Source organism: Capricornis sumatraensis, chromosome 20 (assembly GCF_032405125.1).
Source record: "Capricornis sumatraensis isolate serow.1 chromosome 20, serow.2, whole genome shotgun sequence".
Taxonomy (NCBI): Eukaryota; Metazoa; Chordata; class Mammalia; order Artiodactyla; family Bovidae; genus Capricornis; species Capricornis sumatraensis.
In genome coordinates, this window is record NC_091088.1 from 55,894,660 (window position 1) to 55,910,126 (window position 15,467).

At 52.8% G+C, this 15,467-nt stretch overlaps 2 protein-coding genes across 2 annotated transcripts; one reads left to right on the top strand and one right to left on the bottom strand.

Annotated features, from left to right (window-relative positions):
- Window positions 1–1,180: 1,180 nt before the first annotated feature.
- Window positions 1,181–4,309, top strand: TMEM91 (transmembrane protein 91). Its single transcript, XM_068993405.1, has 3 exons — window positions 1,181–1,384; window positions 3,444–3,593; window positions 4,286–4,309. Exons 1-3 carry the CDS (start codon window positions 1,181–1,183, stop codon window positions 4,307–4,309), a joined length of 378 nt encoding a protein of 125 aa, XP_068849506.1.
- A 2,458-nt stretch (window positions 4,310–6,767) lies between these two features.
- On the bottom strand, window positions 6,768–15,430 carry EXOSC5 (exosome component 5). The gene is made up of 6 exons (XM_068992720.1): window positions 15,283–15,430; window positions 11,013–11,126; window positions 10,397–10,518; window positions 8,935–9,075; window positions 7,823–7,912; window positions 6,768–7,118 (listed from the first exon to the last, which is right to left on the bottom strand). Exons 1-6 carry the CDS (start codon window positions 15,428–15,430, stop codon window positions 7,026–7,028), a joined length of 708 nt encoding a protein of 235 aa, XP_068848821.1. The 3' UTR covers window positions 6,768–7,025.
- Window positions 15,431–15,467: the final 37 nt, after the last annotated feature.

A 15,467-nucleotide genomic window follows, 5' to 3' on the forward strand; every position in this document is an offset into this window, starting at 1 on the left:
TACCCCAGGTCTTGGGTTTAGGGACAGGGAGGCAAAACCTTGGCGAGGAAATCGGCTCAAGCCAGGTTTGGACTGAGGGCGGGAGACTTGGGGACCCCCCTTTCCCCCCGGGCGATCGTGAGGGCCAGAAGAATATTCTCTATGGTTGAGTGGAGTGTGTGGTGGGTTGGTGGTGTTCTGGGGGAGGGGTGCAGCGGTGGATTCTTGTCAAACACGAGGTGTCTGGGGAGCAGGTGGGTGTGGGTCATGAATGTGGGTGGAGTAAGAGGGGTGTGTGGACCCTGGTGTTTGGGGCAGGTGTGCAGGGGAAGTGATGGAAACGGGAGTGTGTTCCACCTGCATGTGTGGGAAGCCTGTGCATACACGTACATCTGGGGAAATTCTGATGTTGAGGGGATTAGGATGAATGTACAAGGAGTTATTTGGGGTGAATGTGTAAGAAGGTTGCAGGCCTCAGAGGGGTGTTTCCTGGGAGCTCGTGTTGTTTGGGGCAAACTGTCCCTTGGGACATGAGTGTGCGCAGGTGGGGGTTGGGCTTGCCTGGTTGGGTATGTGTGGCAGGGGACTTGGGTATTGAGTATGCAGGCTTGGGGGGCACAGGGGGTGTGTGGACTAAGCATCACTGGGGATGGCTGTGCGTGAGAGGGATGGGAGTGTGAACTCAGGATGGGTGTGTAGTTCATGGGCCAAGTAAGTGTGTAAAGCATGGTTTGGAATAACTGTGGAACAGGTATGTGGTTTTGCCCTGAGGAGAGAGAAGCCTAGAACTGAATGTCCAGATTCCTGAGGTCCCCCCCCACACACACACACAACTTGGACCATCCTCTTTAACTCTTTTTTAAATTATTTATTTATTTGACCATGCTGGGTCTTAGTTGCAGCACGTGAGATCTTCAGTCTTCATTGAGGCATGTGGGATCTAGTTCCCTGATCAGGGACTGAACCTGGGCCCCCTGCATTGGGAGTGCAGAGTCTTAGCCACTGGACCCCCCAGGGAAGTCCCTTTTAACTCTTTAGACCTCAGTTTTGCTGTCTCTAAATGGGTCTTAGGATGGTTCAGCTACCTAGTCTCTGCCTGGAGTCTCTCCAAAGCCAGGAGTCAGGGGAGAGATGAAGGTGAGACTATTAACAGCTTGTCTTGTTCTTTCCCCTTCCCCTAGGAAGGAGCCTCTCCCCAGCCATGGACAGCCCCAGTCTTCGAGAACTCCAACAGCCCCTGCTGGTGGGTGGTGAGCTTCCCATCCAGAAGTCCGGTGAGCCTGAGCTGGGGCCTCCCTTTCGAGAGACAGCCTTTGCGGAGTCGCTGAAGGGTTGGCAGTTCCTGCCACCATCTCTTCCTTCTGTGAGTGCAGGACTAGGGGAGCCAGGGACCCCCGACTTTGAGGTAGGAGCAGCAGCACTAAGGAAGGCTCCCTAGTGGGAACTGGGGGAGGGGACTGGAGGGAAACCCAGCTGTGGCCAACATCCAGCAGGCTGGCAGGTGGAGTGCCCATCTTTGGCCTGGAGTCTCACTTCCCAACTGCATGCATGTTCCTGGGTTTCCAGTTGTGGTTTTTCCTGTTCTTCCTCTCCCCCGGTTTCTTTACCTTTTTCTCTCCAGATTCGTCTCTCATCTTTGTTTCTTTTGGCTCTTTCTTCCCAATCATTTCTGACCCCCTTGTTTTCTCTCTGTCCATCTCTCTAAAGCTGATGCGTCTCTGCACCTCTTTCTTTTTTTCTCTCCCCCTCCCTAGTTAATGTCATTTTTTAATCATTTCTTATTCTGTGTCCATATTCTCAAGCTTGTCTTTTATTTGCAAAGCATGGTTTTCCTGTTGCTACTGCTGTTTAGGAAATCACCCAGAACTTGGTAGCTTAAAACAACAATCACTATCATGGCTCATGGTTTCCATGGGTTGGGAATTTGGGAAGGACTTGGGTAATTCTGCCTCAGGGTCTTTCATGAGGTCGAGGCCAGCCAGTAGCCAGAACTGGAACAGTCAGAGCCTGAAGCAGCAGGGGGGTCTGGTTGGGTATCTCTCTCTTAATGTGGTCTCAGGGCTTCCACAGGAGTCACCCCATGTGGGCTGGTTTGGGCTCATAGAACGTAAGCTTCAGGGCAGCACTCTGAATGTGCCTCTAGCCCTCTGGCAGGAGTGTTTCAACAAAGCTGAACCTGCCTCACCTTTTCTGACTTAGGCTTGTGAGTCGTGTGGTATTATTTCCACCACATTCTATCAATTACAGATGAATCATAGCCTGCCCAGACTCAAGGAAAGTGGACACAGACCTCACCCCTTGATGGGAAGATTATCAGTCACACTGTAAGAAGAGCCTGTGGGAGGGGAGAGGTGGTTATGACCATTTTTAGAAACAGTCTGCCACACCGTGGCAGTAAGCTTCACTTGGACATGGTTATGTGTCTGATAATTCCAGTATTTGAAGACTTTCAGGGCCTTATTATTTTGCTAGTTCTCCATGGTTCCTGTGTACCTGGTTATCTTTGATGGCTTGTTGGTTATTGTATTTGAAAAATGGTTTTGAGGGTTAGAATGAAAGTACCTTGTCCAAAAAGGATTTGGTCTGCTTCTGTCAACTGCCTAGGGGCACTGCCATTCGGAGATCATTTTTAATCTAGTTCAGGGTCTGAATGAAAGATTAATTTTTCTGGGATCAGGAAATGCCTGCTGGGCGGAAGGGACCTTCTCTGTTAAATTAATTTTGATTTTCACTTCAGTTTTGGCCTTACAGTAACTCCTTAAAATCTTGTGAGCTATTTGATGCAAGATTAAATATACATATACATTCCAACTGACTCATTGGAAAAGACCCAGATGCTGGGTAAGATTGAAGGCAGGAGGAGAAGGGGACGACAGAGGATGAGATGGTTGGAGGGCATCACTGACTTGACGGACATGAATTTGAGCAAGCTCAAGGAGTTGGTGATGGACAGGGAAGCCTGGCATGCTGCAGTCCATGGGGTCACAAAGAGACAGACACGACTGAGTGACTGAACTGAACTGAACTGATACATATATATATATATATATATATATATATGTAAACCTAGAACCTGTGGTTTCAGCAGGCAGGTTTGTCCTAGTAATTCAGGCCACCAGAGCTCTCTCCTCTAATCTCCATCTTTTTTGCAGGTTCTGATCCCCATTGGTTTGTGTGTCTACTTTAGGGGTTTATAACTCAGGGCTTATGAGCAGCTGTAATACCCACCCATGGCTGGACCTGTGAACTTCTTGAAATTGAACTCAAAGCTTTTGAGCGTGGGTGAGGTTTTTCTCAGGAGGCAGGGTCCAAAGCTTCCCCTCGGAGGCATCCAGGATATAGTGGGGTCAAGAGTCTATCTCTGGGAACATTTTTCTCTTGGTATCTTTGAGGGCATGGGGAGCAGAACAGTGGAGCAAGGATGAGGGATGGAGATGCCCACTCAGGCTGTCTTCTGCCCACAGGATGTCTCATCCAGTGACAGTGACTCGGACTGGGGTGGGGGCGGCCCCCTCTCCCCGCTGCTGCCCCACGACCACCTCGGCTTGGCTGTCTTTTCCATGCTGTGCTGTTTCTGGCCCTTGGGCATCGCCGCCTTCTGCCTGGCCCAGAAGGTCAGTCTCTGGGTGGGGTTGAGAGGGGACTGGATATAAAAGAGAAAATGGCATTTGAAAGAAAACAAACAAGAGGAGCCCTGCTTGGGTAGGTTGGGGTAGGGGGTGGGAAGTGATGAAGAGGATTCGTAGAAATATTCAGGAGTGAAATGAGGCGTGCTTGTCACAGAGGGGAGTGCAGTGAGCTCCACTCCTAGGCCTGCCCCTCCTCCCCCCACCCCCTAAGGTGGTGGTCAAGCCACTTAAATTCCCTGTGCCCCATTTTCCTTATCTCTAAAATGGAGATGACTAATTCTTACCTCAGGGTCATTGTGAGGCTCAATGAGTTAGAACTGCGGCATCTAGTAATATATGTCTATTTTTATTAGTCACCCAGTAAACCCAGTGCCCAGCTGTGCCTGACCCACGGTAGCTGCTCACTGTTTTTGGAACATATGAATACAAGGGTGTGGGGGGTGGCGGAGGGGTCGGGCTGCGGGAAGCAGGGTGGGATGAGGGGACGCCTGAGTCACCGCTGCCCAACGCCTCTACAGACCAACAAGGCTTGGGCCCAGGGGGACGTCCAGGGGGCAGGGGCCGCCTCCCGCCGAGCCTTCCTGCTGGGGGTCCTGGCCGTCGGGCTGGGCGTGTGCACGTACGCGGCCGCCCTGGTGACCCTGGCCGCCTACCTCGCCTCCCGGGACCCGCCCTAGCTGCCCCTGCGGCCCCCGCTGTGAATCCAGAGGCCGGCCGCCCAGCGCGTCTGCGGTCGGAGTGGAGAGTCCCCGGCGGACGGGGCGGCAGCGGCAGCATCCAGAAACGGGAGTGGGCTGGGCCGCCCCCTCTCCCCGCGCCTTCCTGGAGGCCGCAGAGAGCGATTAAACACCAGACACTCTTGCCGCCAAACCTGTGTCTGTCTGAGTGTGTGGGCAGGTGGACAGGCGGGGCCAGAGTGACAGGCTGTCCCCCGGGGTGTTCCTGGACACCTCAGAGCCAGAGAAGGGAGAATCCATGGAGGCTCGGAGGGCTGGCTCCCAGATGGCAGAACATTCTCTCCATCTCTCCATGGGTAGTCGGCAGGGAATTAGGGAAAGCGAGGTTCCAGGTCCTTCCTCCTCTGAGTTCACCGTGTAACCCTGTGGTCTGAGCCTCACTTTTCCTCATCTGCAAAATGGAACTGATTTCCCCCACAGCTGGAGCAGTTGTAGAGCCCAAATGAATGATACGGTCTACACAGCAGTCTCCTCCTGAGTTCCTTTAACAGCAGTGGCAGAAACCCAACTCTTTTACACAAAAAAGGGGGGGAAAACTGACAGAACTGGATTCAGGGTGTCAAGTGAAATGGTCTGGTCTCCCCATCTCTTGGCTTCCACCGTGCAGGCGCCCCCTCCTGGGGGAGGAAAGTGGGAGCGGGCAGCTCTGGCGCCACCAAGGTCTTCTTTGCCAGGCACCCTCTCACTGGCCCACCTGGGGTCCAAGGCAGCTGCATCCCACAGCCTGAGATTGGGACGGCTGGAGCCTCAAAGCATCAAAGTGCTAGCAGGCAAAATAGCCCTGTGCCTAATGTGCTTGTCAGATACATGAATTGGGCCTGAGGGACTTCCCTGGTGGTCCAGTGGTTAAGACTCCACACGTCCAATGCAGGGGACAACGTGCCATCCCTGGTCAGGGAACTAAGATCCCACATGCCATGGCCAACCCCCACTGCCGATCGGATATTATCAAGTAATGAAGTGAGAGCTGTTTAGTTTTCTTCACTCCACTTAATACCATTTTGAGGCTTCTCAGGTGGCGCTCGGAGAAGGCAATGGCATCCCACTCCAGTACTCTTGCCTGGAAACTCCCATAGACAGAGGAGCCTGGTAGGCTGCAGTCCACGGGGTCGCTAAGAGTCGGACTCGACTGAGCGACTTCACTTCCACCTTTCACTTTCATGCATTGGAGAAGGAAATGGCAACCCACTCCAGTGTTCTTGCCCGGAGAATCCCAAGGACTGCGGAGCCCAATGGGCTGCCGTCTGTGGGGTCACACAGAGTCGGATACAACTGAAACGACTTAGCAGCAGCAGGTGGCGCTAGTGGTAAAGAACCTGCCTGCCAATGTAGGGGATGGAAAAGATGTGGGTTTGATCCCTGGGTCAGGAAGATGCCCTGGAGGAGGGCATGGCAACCCACTCCAGTATTCTTGCTTGGAGAACCCCATGGACAGAGGAGCCTGGTGGGCTACAGTCCACAGTTGTGGAGTGGCACACTACTGAAGTGACTTGGCGTGCACAGGCGCACTGCCACTTAATCCTGCCAGAAGCAAACATTATTCGCTGTCTATACTCTCCTGTTTTCAGAGTGTAATTTCAAGCTATTTATGCATTTCCTTGGTTACTGGGGATGAAAATGACACCTGCCCAAAGGGCCAATTGTGAGTCAGTGCACCCATGTGAAGCTGCAGCAAAGGACCCCCTTCCCCAACATGTCATTTTTACCATAACCCCCCAAATGTCAGTGGCAGACAGGATCTGGCAGGCATGTGGCCCATCTGTGGGAATCAGTCAAATCAGAACTGAAAATATACCTCTTTCCAGAAGCCCCTTATGGGGTGCTACTACCCGACTGAGAACCAACAGGCCTCAGCCACTTCCGTTCACTGTCAGGGACCTGAGGTCCAGAGTGTGCTGACTCTCTTGGGGTCTGAATAGTGGGGGCTCTGGGTCTGGACTCTGAGGAGGGACCTGTGTCCCACCACTAACTAGCTAGTGACCTCTGCCAGTTAACTGGCTCCTAAGTTTGTTTCCTTACCTTAAAATAAGGATCATAATAGCCCCACCTCAGGGGGTTGCTGGATAAAGGCAGTGCTCAGAGGCAGACTGCCCTCCAAGGCACAAGAAGCCTGTTGTCTCCCTGACCATTTCCTCCCTCCTGCCCTCCCTTCCTCTGCTCCAGCCACACCAACCATCTTGCTGGTCTTTGAACCTCTGCCTATCTCTGCCAAGGGGTCCTCCCTGCCACGTGTCCATGAGTCCCTAAGCTCATCCTTGGCCTCCTCCTGGACTTCCCTCGGATGCCCCCTCTCCACGAAGGTGTCCCCTTCCCCCACCATGAACTCACCTAAACCCCTTTTTAAAATTTTTTTTATTTTTTAAATACCATCCACCATCCAACACACACTACTGTTATTTGTCTATCACCTCACCGTTCCTCAAACCTGGGACTCATTCACTGCTGAGGCCTTAGCACCCAGCAGGGCTTGCACACTCTAACTGCAGTCTTGGCTTCATGGGGCTGTTAGAATGAGTAGCTTCATTCAGTGAATGCACTACCCTACCAGTGCCTTCCTGGAGTGGGGTGGGGTCCCCCATGCCCAGGGGGCTGGCTATAGCCACTCTTTTCTCGGCAGGGCCGGCCTGCTGGCTTCTTTGACGCTGGAGGTGGCGGGAGGGGCGGCCTGCCCTGGCTTGCCTCAGCTCTTGGAGTAACGCCTCTGCAGCGATTCCCGGTAGAAGCGGAAGACGTGTGTGGAGGCAGTCTGGGCTGCAGCCAGGCACTGCTGGAGCTGGGAGGGGAGCGGGGGTGGGGGGGGTCGGTCAGTGCCGGGGCCCCCACCTGACTCCCAGAGCCCCCCAAACTTAACATCTCCCCTTTCACCAGGAGCCCCTCTCCCCAGGGGAGGGTGGTGGTGAGGGGGTTACTCCACGTGCATTCCCACCTTCCCCACTTCATGGCCTCGTTAGAGAAGGCTTCAGGGCTGATTAAACAGCTCCAGGCCCTCAGACCAACAGTGTCAGGCATCCTGCTCCCAGAAGCATTCCCAGGTTCCAGAGAGACTGGAATTTTAGACCCAGAGGCCCTGTGACTCCAAATACTCTTAAAAGGCATGGAACTCAAGACCCCGAATCTTTACTGCCACGTATACGTTTTCACAGGAGGGCCAGGTGGTAAATGTTCTTGGTGACCATTTGGCCCAACAGGTGCCAAACTCTGTTCAGACACCCCGAACTCCAGGGTGCACAGCTCTGAGCTGGAAGCTGGGAGGCCTTCAAGTGCCCCGTGTCCTGATTTCCACCTGAGCCCCTCTTCTCATCAACTGGGCTTCCCTTTAAAATTCCCAAAAAGGATTCTATGGCCACAAAGTTTAAAACCTATTTGCAGAAGGGATGCAAGGAAGGGGTTCCCCTTAAGCCTCTTAGAATAGTGACTGGACCTCGTGTCAGGGGGGCACAAAGGGCCTGGTGTTCACCCCCAATTATGCAGTGATACCTCGGCGTCAGAGTAGAGCCCCTTGGTGGTGGACATCAGCAGCTTCCGTTCCACGCTGTCAAGGGCAAAAGTCAGGACTGCCCGGGCCTCCTAGGAACAAGAGGTACAAGGTGGAAGACCTGGGACCCTCCCTTCAGATACAATCTCAGCTGGCCCCAAAGCGGGTGTGTGTGTGTGCGGGTTGGGGGGAGGGTTGCCTTTCCTGCAGCCAGGCCCTCACGTACCAAGTGTATTTTTTGAGGGGTCTACACATCACCCCCTCCCTGCGGAATCGCTCCTCACGTGATCCCACCACGTGGCTCCGACAGGGGCTTCCAAAGCACAGTATTCCACACCAGAGGGGCAGCCACGGTGATGGTCATCCCTCAGTGCCTCCCAGCAGTGCTCTGCTCTCTGGGGCTGGAAGCCAGCAAGCTCTATTTCCCAGGTTCCCCTGCCAGTTTGGTTCTAGTGGGAATCTGGTGGGAGACGAGAGGAAGCAGAAAGCAGCACCTGGGTCCTCACAGGAGTTTGGGGCGTATCACCCACCACAGTTGTCATGGAGATGGGGTGGCTGCGGACCTCAGCAGCCAGGCCAGAGGCAGACTGTCTCTGTTTTCATCTAGATCTGACTGCGCCCATGTCCCCAACAGTGCCCGGTAGGAGCTGGCCTCAGGCTTCTCGTCTTGGGGGGGGTCCTCCCTTCTTCCCTTTTGCTTCTTCAGCTCTTTCAACACGGCTGTTGTGACCAGTTCCCTGCATTCAATTCCACTCCCCTCCCCCCACATCTGAAGCTCCCAAGGGGTTTCTTTCCGCTTTCCTGACTGGAAGTGACTGTCACAGTCCTGAGCAGATAACTGGGAATAACTGGAGCCCCAGCACATTGTGAACTTGAGCCACTGAAGAAGAAACTCTAAGATTTGTTTTTGTTTTTGAACCTCTTAAAATCAACTCCCTTGTCGCTTCAGCAGGTTAGAGCTGGGTTTCTAACAATTGCCCAGAGGAACAGAGCAGAGCTTGCCGGCTGAGCAAGTGAGGTGGTACCAGCCAACTGTTTTGGAGAAGCGAGGCCCAGAGGAGGAGAGGGAGGGTGCCTGCCCAGGGCCTTTCACCACCCCGCCCTTCACACTTACCTTTTCCTGTTTAGCAGTAGGGTCTAGCATGAGGGTCCCATCAGAGTCCAGAGCACAGGTGACCCCACAGAAGAGGGCCCGCATGGGCACACCGGCGTCCACCAGGGCCATGCAGGCGGCATTCAGGCAACAGGCCAGGAGCTGAGTGCCACAGGCCGTGGTTAAGTTTCTTTTTTCATCCTTTTTTTTTCTTTGACCACACTATGTGGCTTGTGGCATCTTAGTTCCCCCGCCAGCAACTGAACCCAGGCCCTCGGCAGTTACAGCGCAGAGTCCCAACCACTGGATTGCCAGGGAATTCCCATGTTAAGAGTTTCTACCGAAGGTTGGTCAGCAGAACACATCCATGCCTCTGGTTCACCAGCCAGTGCCTGTGAACACTAGACAGCTAACTGATCACAGAAAGGCAGAATAATCCTGGGATCTAGTATCCTTGGGTTCCAAATGTGAACTGCCACCCCTAGGCTGTGTGACCTTGAACAAGCTACTTACTCTCTCTCAGCCTCAGTCAGGGATCACAATGATACTCGGCAGGTATGCACCTTCAGGGAAACAAAGGCCAGAAGCCTTTCAAGATAAAACAAGGAGGCAGTGGCAGAGCCAGGCCTGGGGCTGGGGAATCGAGCAAGCAGTGCTACCGGGTGGCAGGCTGGCAGGATGACGGAGGGAGGAGTCAGTGTCCTCAGGGAGCCCGCAGTCCAGGGGAGAGGTGCGGCCCTGGCCCTGTGCAGGGTGAGCACAGGCCTGAGTCAGCCAGCCAGCCCCAGCTCAGTTTCCTCTCCTCCCCAGGGCCCAGCTTTACAGTCAGGCAGCCCCACCTCTGCCACTGACCCTCCGTTATCTCCCATCTGTGAAGTGGGTTCACAGTGCGCCTCTTCCCCCATCTGTGAAGTATCTGCCCAGTGCAGGGCCACACCCACCCACAAAGCTGTCTAGAAATGCCCATTTCTGGGCCTCTGCCTCTCGCACCCAAACCGTGGCCACATTCCAAGGCTGAGCTACCGAACCAAAGGCTCTGCCTGCTCAGGGCTCCTGCCCTGTTGAGCCTCAAATCCAAGCTCAGGGTCAGAAATGAGGTCAACGGCATAGGCTCTGGAGTCAGATGGGCCTGTGTGTGAATTCAGCCTCTGCTGCCTTCCAGCTGTGTGACCTTGGGTAAGCGACCTCTCCTCTCGTGGCCTTGGTTTCCTCACCTGAAACATGAGAACAGGACCCAGCTGCTAGGGGCCTTGAGCTCTAGAGCCACATGGCTTGGGCTCATGTCCTGGCACTGCCAGTTACTAGAAGTGTGAGTTGTCCACACTGTATAAATTGCCTGACACACAGTAAACACTCAAGCCGTGTTTCCTGTTCCTACAAGTTGACATCTGTCAAGCAGACTTGGAGAGGGTGTGTACATGGCCGTCGGCGATCAGTGAGATTCTGGAGGACTTCCTGGAGGACTTCCTGGAGGAAAGGATACAGAGCCAGCATCGCTGACGACCTGCAGCACCACAGTTATGGAGGTGCGGGGGTGCAGTGCTCCCAGTACCACCGCTTCACATGTGTTTCTGATCAGCCGCTCCCGGCTCTTCTCCGCTACGCCTGCGGAAATCAGGGATGGGGTTGGGCTGTCAGGCTCTTCCTGTCCAGCTGGCTCACCTGTCTCCATGTGCCCCACCCAAGCCTCCAGAAAAAAGGGATGACAGAGGAGTCCCAGTGGGAGGGAGGCAGGGCCTGACTGCCACCCACTTGATGCCCGCCACCTCCAGCACCCACCAAGGGAGCCTCCGGGGGAGGAGAACCTCAGAGCTCTCCCATGTCCAGTGCTGCTGTCCATCCCCATCGCAGTGCACCCAGTCCTGGGGAGTGAGGGGGGCAGAGAGTAAAAGCGTGGAAAAACAGATTAATGGAAAGGAGGAGAGATGGAGCCAGGAAAGGAGGAGGGAGCAGGGAGAGAAGATGGAGAGAGACAGGGAGAAAAGTGATAAGAGACGTACAGGCAGAGAGCTGGAGAAAAAGAAACAGTTGAGGGGAGCTGAGAGGAGTGGAGACCAGAAAGGGCAGTGACGGGGACACCGGGCGAGAGGACCAGTTACCAGGCAGTCCAGTTTTAGGCCTCAGGATCACTTCCAGCGTGGCCTTGTTGAAGATCTCTTTGCTGATCTTCACCTCGGCTGGCCCGTACACGCCGGCCAGGACGGAGGTGTCCCCTGGGGAGAAAGCATGGGCGAGCTCACCCACATCTTCCTTGCCTCTGGGGTCTGACACGAGGAACTTAACATTGTGGGCCCTGAGCTGGGTGGCCAGGGGTCCCCATGTCACCCTCACTCTGGCCCACCCCTTGTTGGCAGCGATTCCTTGAGCATTTGCTTCATGTCTCTGCTTCTACTTCCTCATCTGTAAAATGAGGATAACTACAGTACGTTCCTGGGACTTCCCTGGTGGTCCACTGGCTAAGACTGAGCTCCCAGTGCAGAGGGCCTGGGTTCAACCCCTGGTCAGGGAACTAGATCCCACAAGCTATAGCTAAGAGTTTGCATGCTGGGACTAAGACCCAGTGCAGTGGAAAAAAAAAAAAAAAAAAGCAAACACCTATAGGACATCCTTCACAGCTATGAGGATTAAATTAGATAAAAAGAGAAACACTTAGGATGCTGCCTGCTAAGTTGCTGAGTGCCCAAAGGACTTTAGCTACTATTACTAACTTTAACAGGAAGTTCTTCCTCAGTGCTAACCTTCCTCCTTCTTACTGCTGCTGGTCCCAACTTCTCCTTCCAAAGCTCCCCCGAGGCTGAGTTCTCTTCCCTCTGGCTCAGGTCCCCAAACTCTGTAGCAGTCAGGACACCTGAGAAATGGATGAATATCTAGGGCTGGGTCCTGACACCTGCTTATTTCCTCCTGGCTCTGTAATCTCAGCTGATTTTGCTTACTTCTCTGGGCCTCAGTTTTCCCATTAGCAAAATGGGTAGACTGGACTACAAGAGCAGTTTCCAAATATTCCTGATCCTAACTCCCTGTAAGAAATATATTTTAGACTCAAATACACTTCAGGACCCAAAACTCACACAAATCTGTGTGGATATAAATGGAACGAACGCCTCCCAAAACAGCTCTTTACTGTTACTGCTTTGACGTACTCGGAGATTTTCTACTGTATTTCAGTTACAAAGAACCACTAAAGGGGACTTGCCTGGTGGTCCAGTGGTTAAGAATCCACCTTCCAATCCAGGGGATGCTGGTTCAATCCCCGATCAGGGAACTAAGATCGCACATGCCGTGGAGGAACTAAGCCCATGCACCACAGCTAACACATGACCTGACCAAAGAACAGAAATAAGATGGAAACAAAAACAAAAACCCACTAGTGAACACAGTGGTTCTCAACCCCGTATGCACCCTGGGCTCACTGCAGAACTTTGAAAGATCTAGATGCCCAGGCCCCTCCCCTAGAGAGCCTTAATCCCATTGCTGGGGGCTGAGGCTCAGGCACTGGGAGTCTCAGAGCTCCAACAGGCCATTCTAACGTGCAGCTGGGCCTGCAACCTGCAGTGGGAAGACATGGAGCTCCAGCACGGTTTCAAAACACAGGCCTGCAACCAGAATCGCTACAGCAGATCATTTAATAATACAGAGGGCTGGCATCCCTGGGTTGGGAAGATCCTCTGGAGGAGGAAATGGCAACCTGTTCTAGTATTCTTGCTGGGATAATCCTATGGGCAGAGAAGCCTGGCTGACATGACTGAGCAACTAATCAATAAGGACAAAGAGGGCTGGCCTTAGTTGGCATAGGTGGGTTCTGGGGCTTGGTATTTTTAACCTCACTGGAGAGTCTAGTGAGGGTGTGCAGAGGACCCTGCTCCAGGGTCCTGGGCTTTGGGGTTTTAGAACATACAAGGGGCTCAGTATTTCTTAAATTCTAAGAACCTCCAGGCACCTGCACTGAGCAAGAGAGCTAAGCCTGGAGAGATCCCTGGCAGAGGCTTTTTTTGTTCTGGGGCTGGCGAGGAAGAGCTGCTATACAACTGAGGGACTCTCTTGGTTCCAGGAGAATGGACCCTGGAGGAGGCAACTGTCCAAGCAGAAATAGATCCACACTGGGGTCTTCCTTCGTGTTACTCCAAAGGCACTGTCTGTGCTTCACCTGGGCACAAGAGTGCCTCTCTTCTCATCTTCCTGAGGCCATGGCTCTAGCAATTCCCTCCCCTCTGGACCCCACATCCATCTAACTCCTCGCCCATCTATCCTATCCTTTTACAGCAAAGTTCCTGAAGAGCTGTCTCCGCTCACTGACTCTTTCTTTTCCTCGACTCCACCCCTCCACCGGAACAGCTTTTTCTTTTTTACATTTTACTTATTATTTTTGGCTGTGCGTTGGGTCTTCGTTGTGATATGTAGGTTTCTTATTGCACTGGCTTCTCTTGTTGTGGAGCACAGGCTCTAGGGTGTGTGGGCTCACGTAGCTGTGATGCAAGGCATGTGGAAGCTTGTGGGACCAGGGATCGAACCCGTATCCCCTGCACTACGAGCTCAGAATCTTCACCAGGGAAGTCCCAGAGTGACTCTTGGCTGCACCACCTACAACAGACAGCCAGGTTGTCAACCCACAGGTCTAGTCCATCCTCACGTGATTCAGTCTCTCAGCCGGACCAGAACAGTTGGTTGGTCCTTACATTTCAGACACGTTCTCTGGGCTCCAGGTCACTGCCCTCTCTTGGTTTTTCTCCTACCTTACTAGCTGCTCCTTCTCTATGTCTTTTCCTAGCTCCACTCAGGCTAGAAGGCAAAGGGCTAAGTTCTAAGTTCTCTTCTCCATCTATATTGAACCACCTGCAATTTATCAGTTTACCTTCAGACTCTTACCACCTGTACTGCTTCCACTCTGGTCTGCGCCACCCTCCTCTCCTCCTTTCCCCCGTGCCCTTTGCCATCAACACTGCAGCCAGAAAGTCTAAAATCTATAAAAAAAAAATATATTCAGAGCATGTCACAGGTCTCCATTCTCAGTCACTAGACTTTATATGAGGGGCAGGTCTCCTTATCTCCACCCCACCTCCTGTCACCGCTGCAGGCACCCCTGTCCCCCTGACTGTTCCTCAAACACACCAGGCAAGTTTTGGCCTCAGGGCCCTGTGGTTCCTAATGCTTCATAAGCTTTCCTCTTGATCTCTTTAGGGTTTGCTCCCCCTGCAAAAAGCCAATTTTAGGGAAAAAAACTGCCTTAAAATTTTTTTATTTGGCTGTACTGGGTCTTCACTGCAACATGCAGGATCTTTAGTTGGGGCATGCGAACTCTTAGTTGCACCATGTGGGATCTAGTTCCCTTACCAAGGATTGAACCCAGGCCCTCTGCATTGGGAGCTCAGTCTTAGCCACTGGATCACCAGGAAAGTCCCATCTTTAAGTGTTTATTCAAAAGGTACCATCTCAGTTGATGCCTTTCCTGACCATCCTAATTAAGACTGCAACCCTCTCTGGCACACCCCAATCTACACCCTTACTGTATTTTTCTCCAGTTTTTTACTACGTATTTTACTTATCTTTTGCCTGTCTCTCTGACTAGAATATAAGAATGTCAAATCCGTTACCGCAGGGATTTTAAAAAAATTTATTTACTTATTCTCAGTGTCCAGAACAACACTAAGCAAAGGTACATGTTCAATGAAAGAATGAATGAAAGCAGGTTTTGTATTTGGGTTTCAGGTAATGCCCTAGAGCAGGGTCTGAAACATTTATGGGGGTGACCCTTAGGCCTATCTCCAGAGAAACATTTCCCTCAGAGGGGTCAGGGAACTGAGTCTAGTTTCAGAGTTGTTTAGCTAGGAAAAGGGGATATTTCCCTAATAGGTAAGAACTGCTCCAATCTTAGGGATATAAGGAGAGTTGTGTATCCCAGTCAAAGGGACATTTACCCAAGAGGTGGGGCTGGGGACATCACCATCCACCTGAGAAGTAACTATTTGGATAAAAGATCTGCCAGCGGACTAGGGAGTACACCGGAAGTGGTGATCTGACAGTCCACTGGGTATTTATGCAAACAAACAGGTTTGCCTCAGCCTGGGGTGTATGGACCCAGGGTGCGTGTGTGGGAAACCGGAGAGGAACCTAGTCAAGGGAGACCCCGGGGTAAGAATATTTCCCCTATTCTGGAGTATTCATTCTTTAGAGGCGGTCTGCCCTCTCCCATTCTGCGTACTTTAACAATCTTCTCCTTGCTAGTCTGAAGGGAGAGATATATGTCTACCTGCGTATGCAGTAGTGTCCACCCCGGCAAGAACTGCACCAGTTCAGGAGAGATTTTTACCCGCTAGCGCGATACATTGTAACCGCCCCCCGCCCCACCAAATAATACAACCTAGTAGTTCCTACCTTGCAGGAAAGAGGCAGAGCCATCAGGCCGGGACAACAAGTTCTGTTCGCAGGCAAAGTGCCGGAGGCTACAGCCGGGGCCCCTAGGGCTGGGCTCTGTCCCAGAATCAGCCCGAATCTTCGATTCAGTCTGCCTTGCCCCCTCCATAGCTCCGGAGCCCACGTGCAGCCCGGGCTTGTTGCTT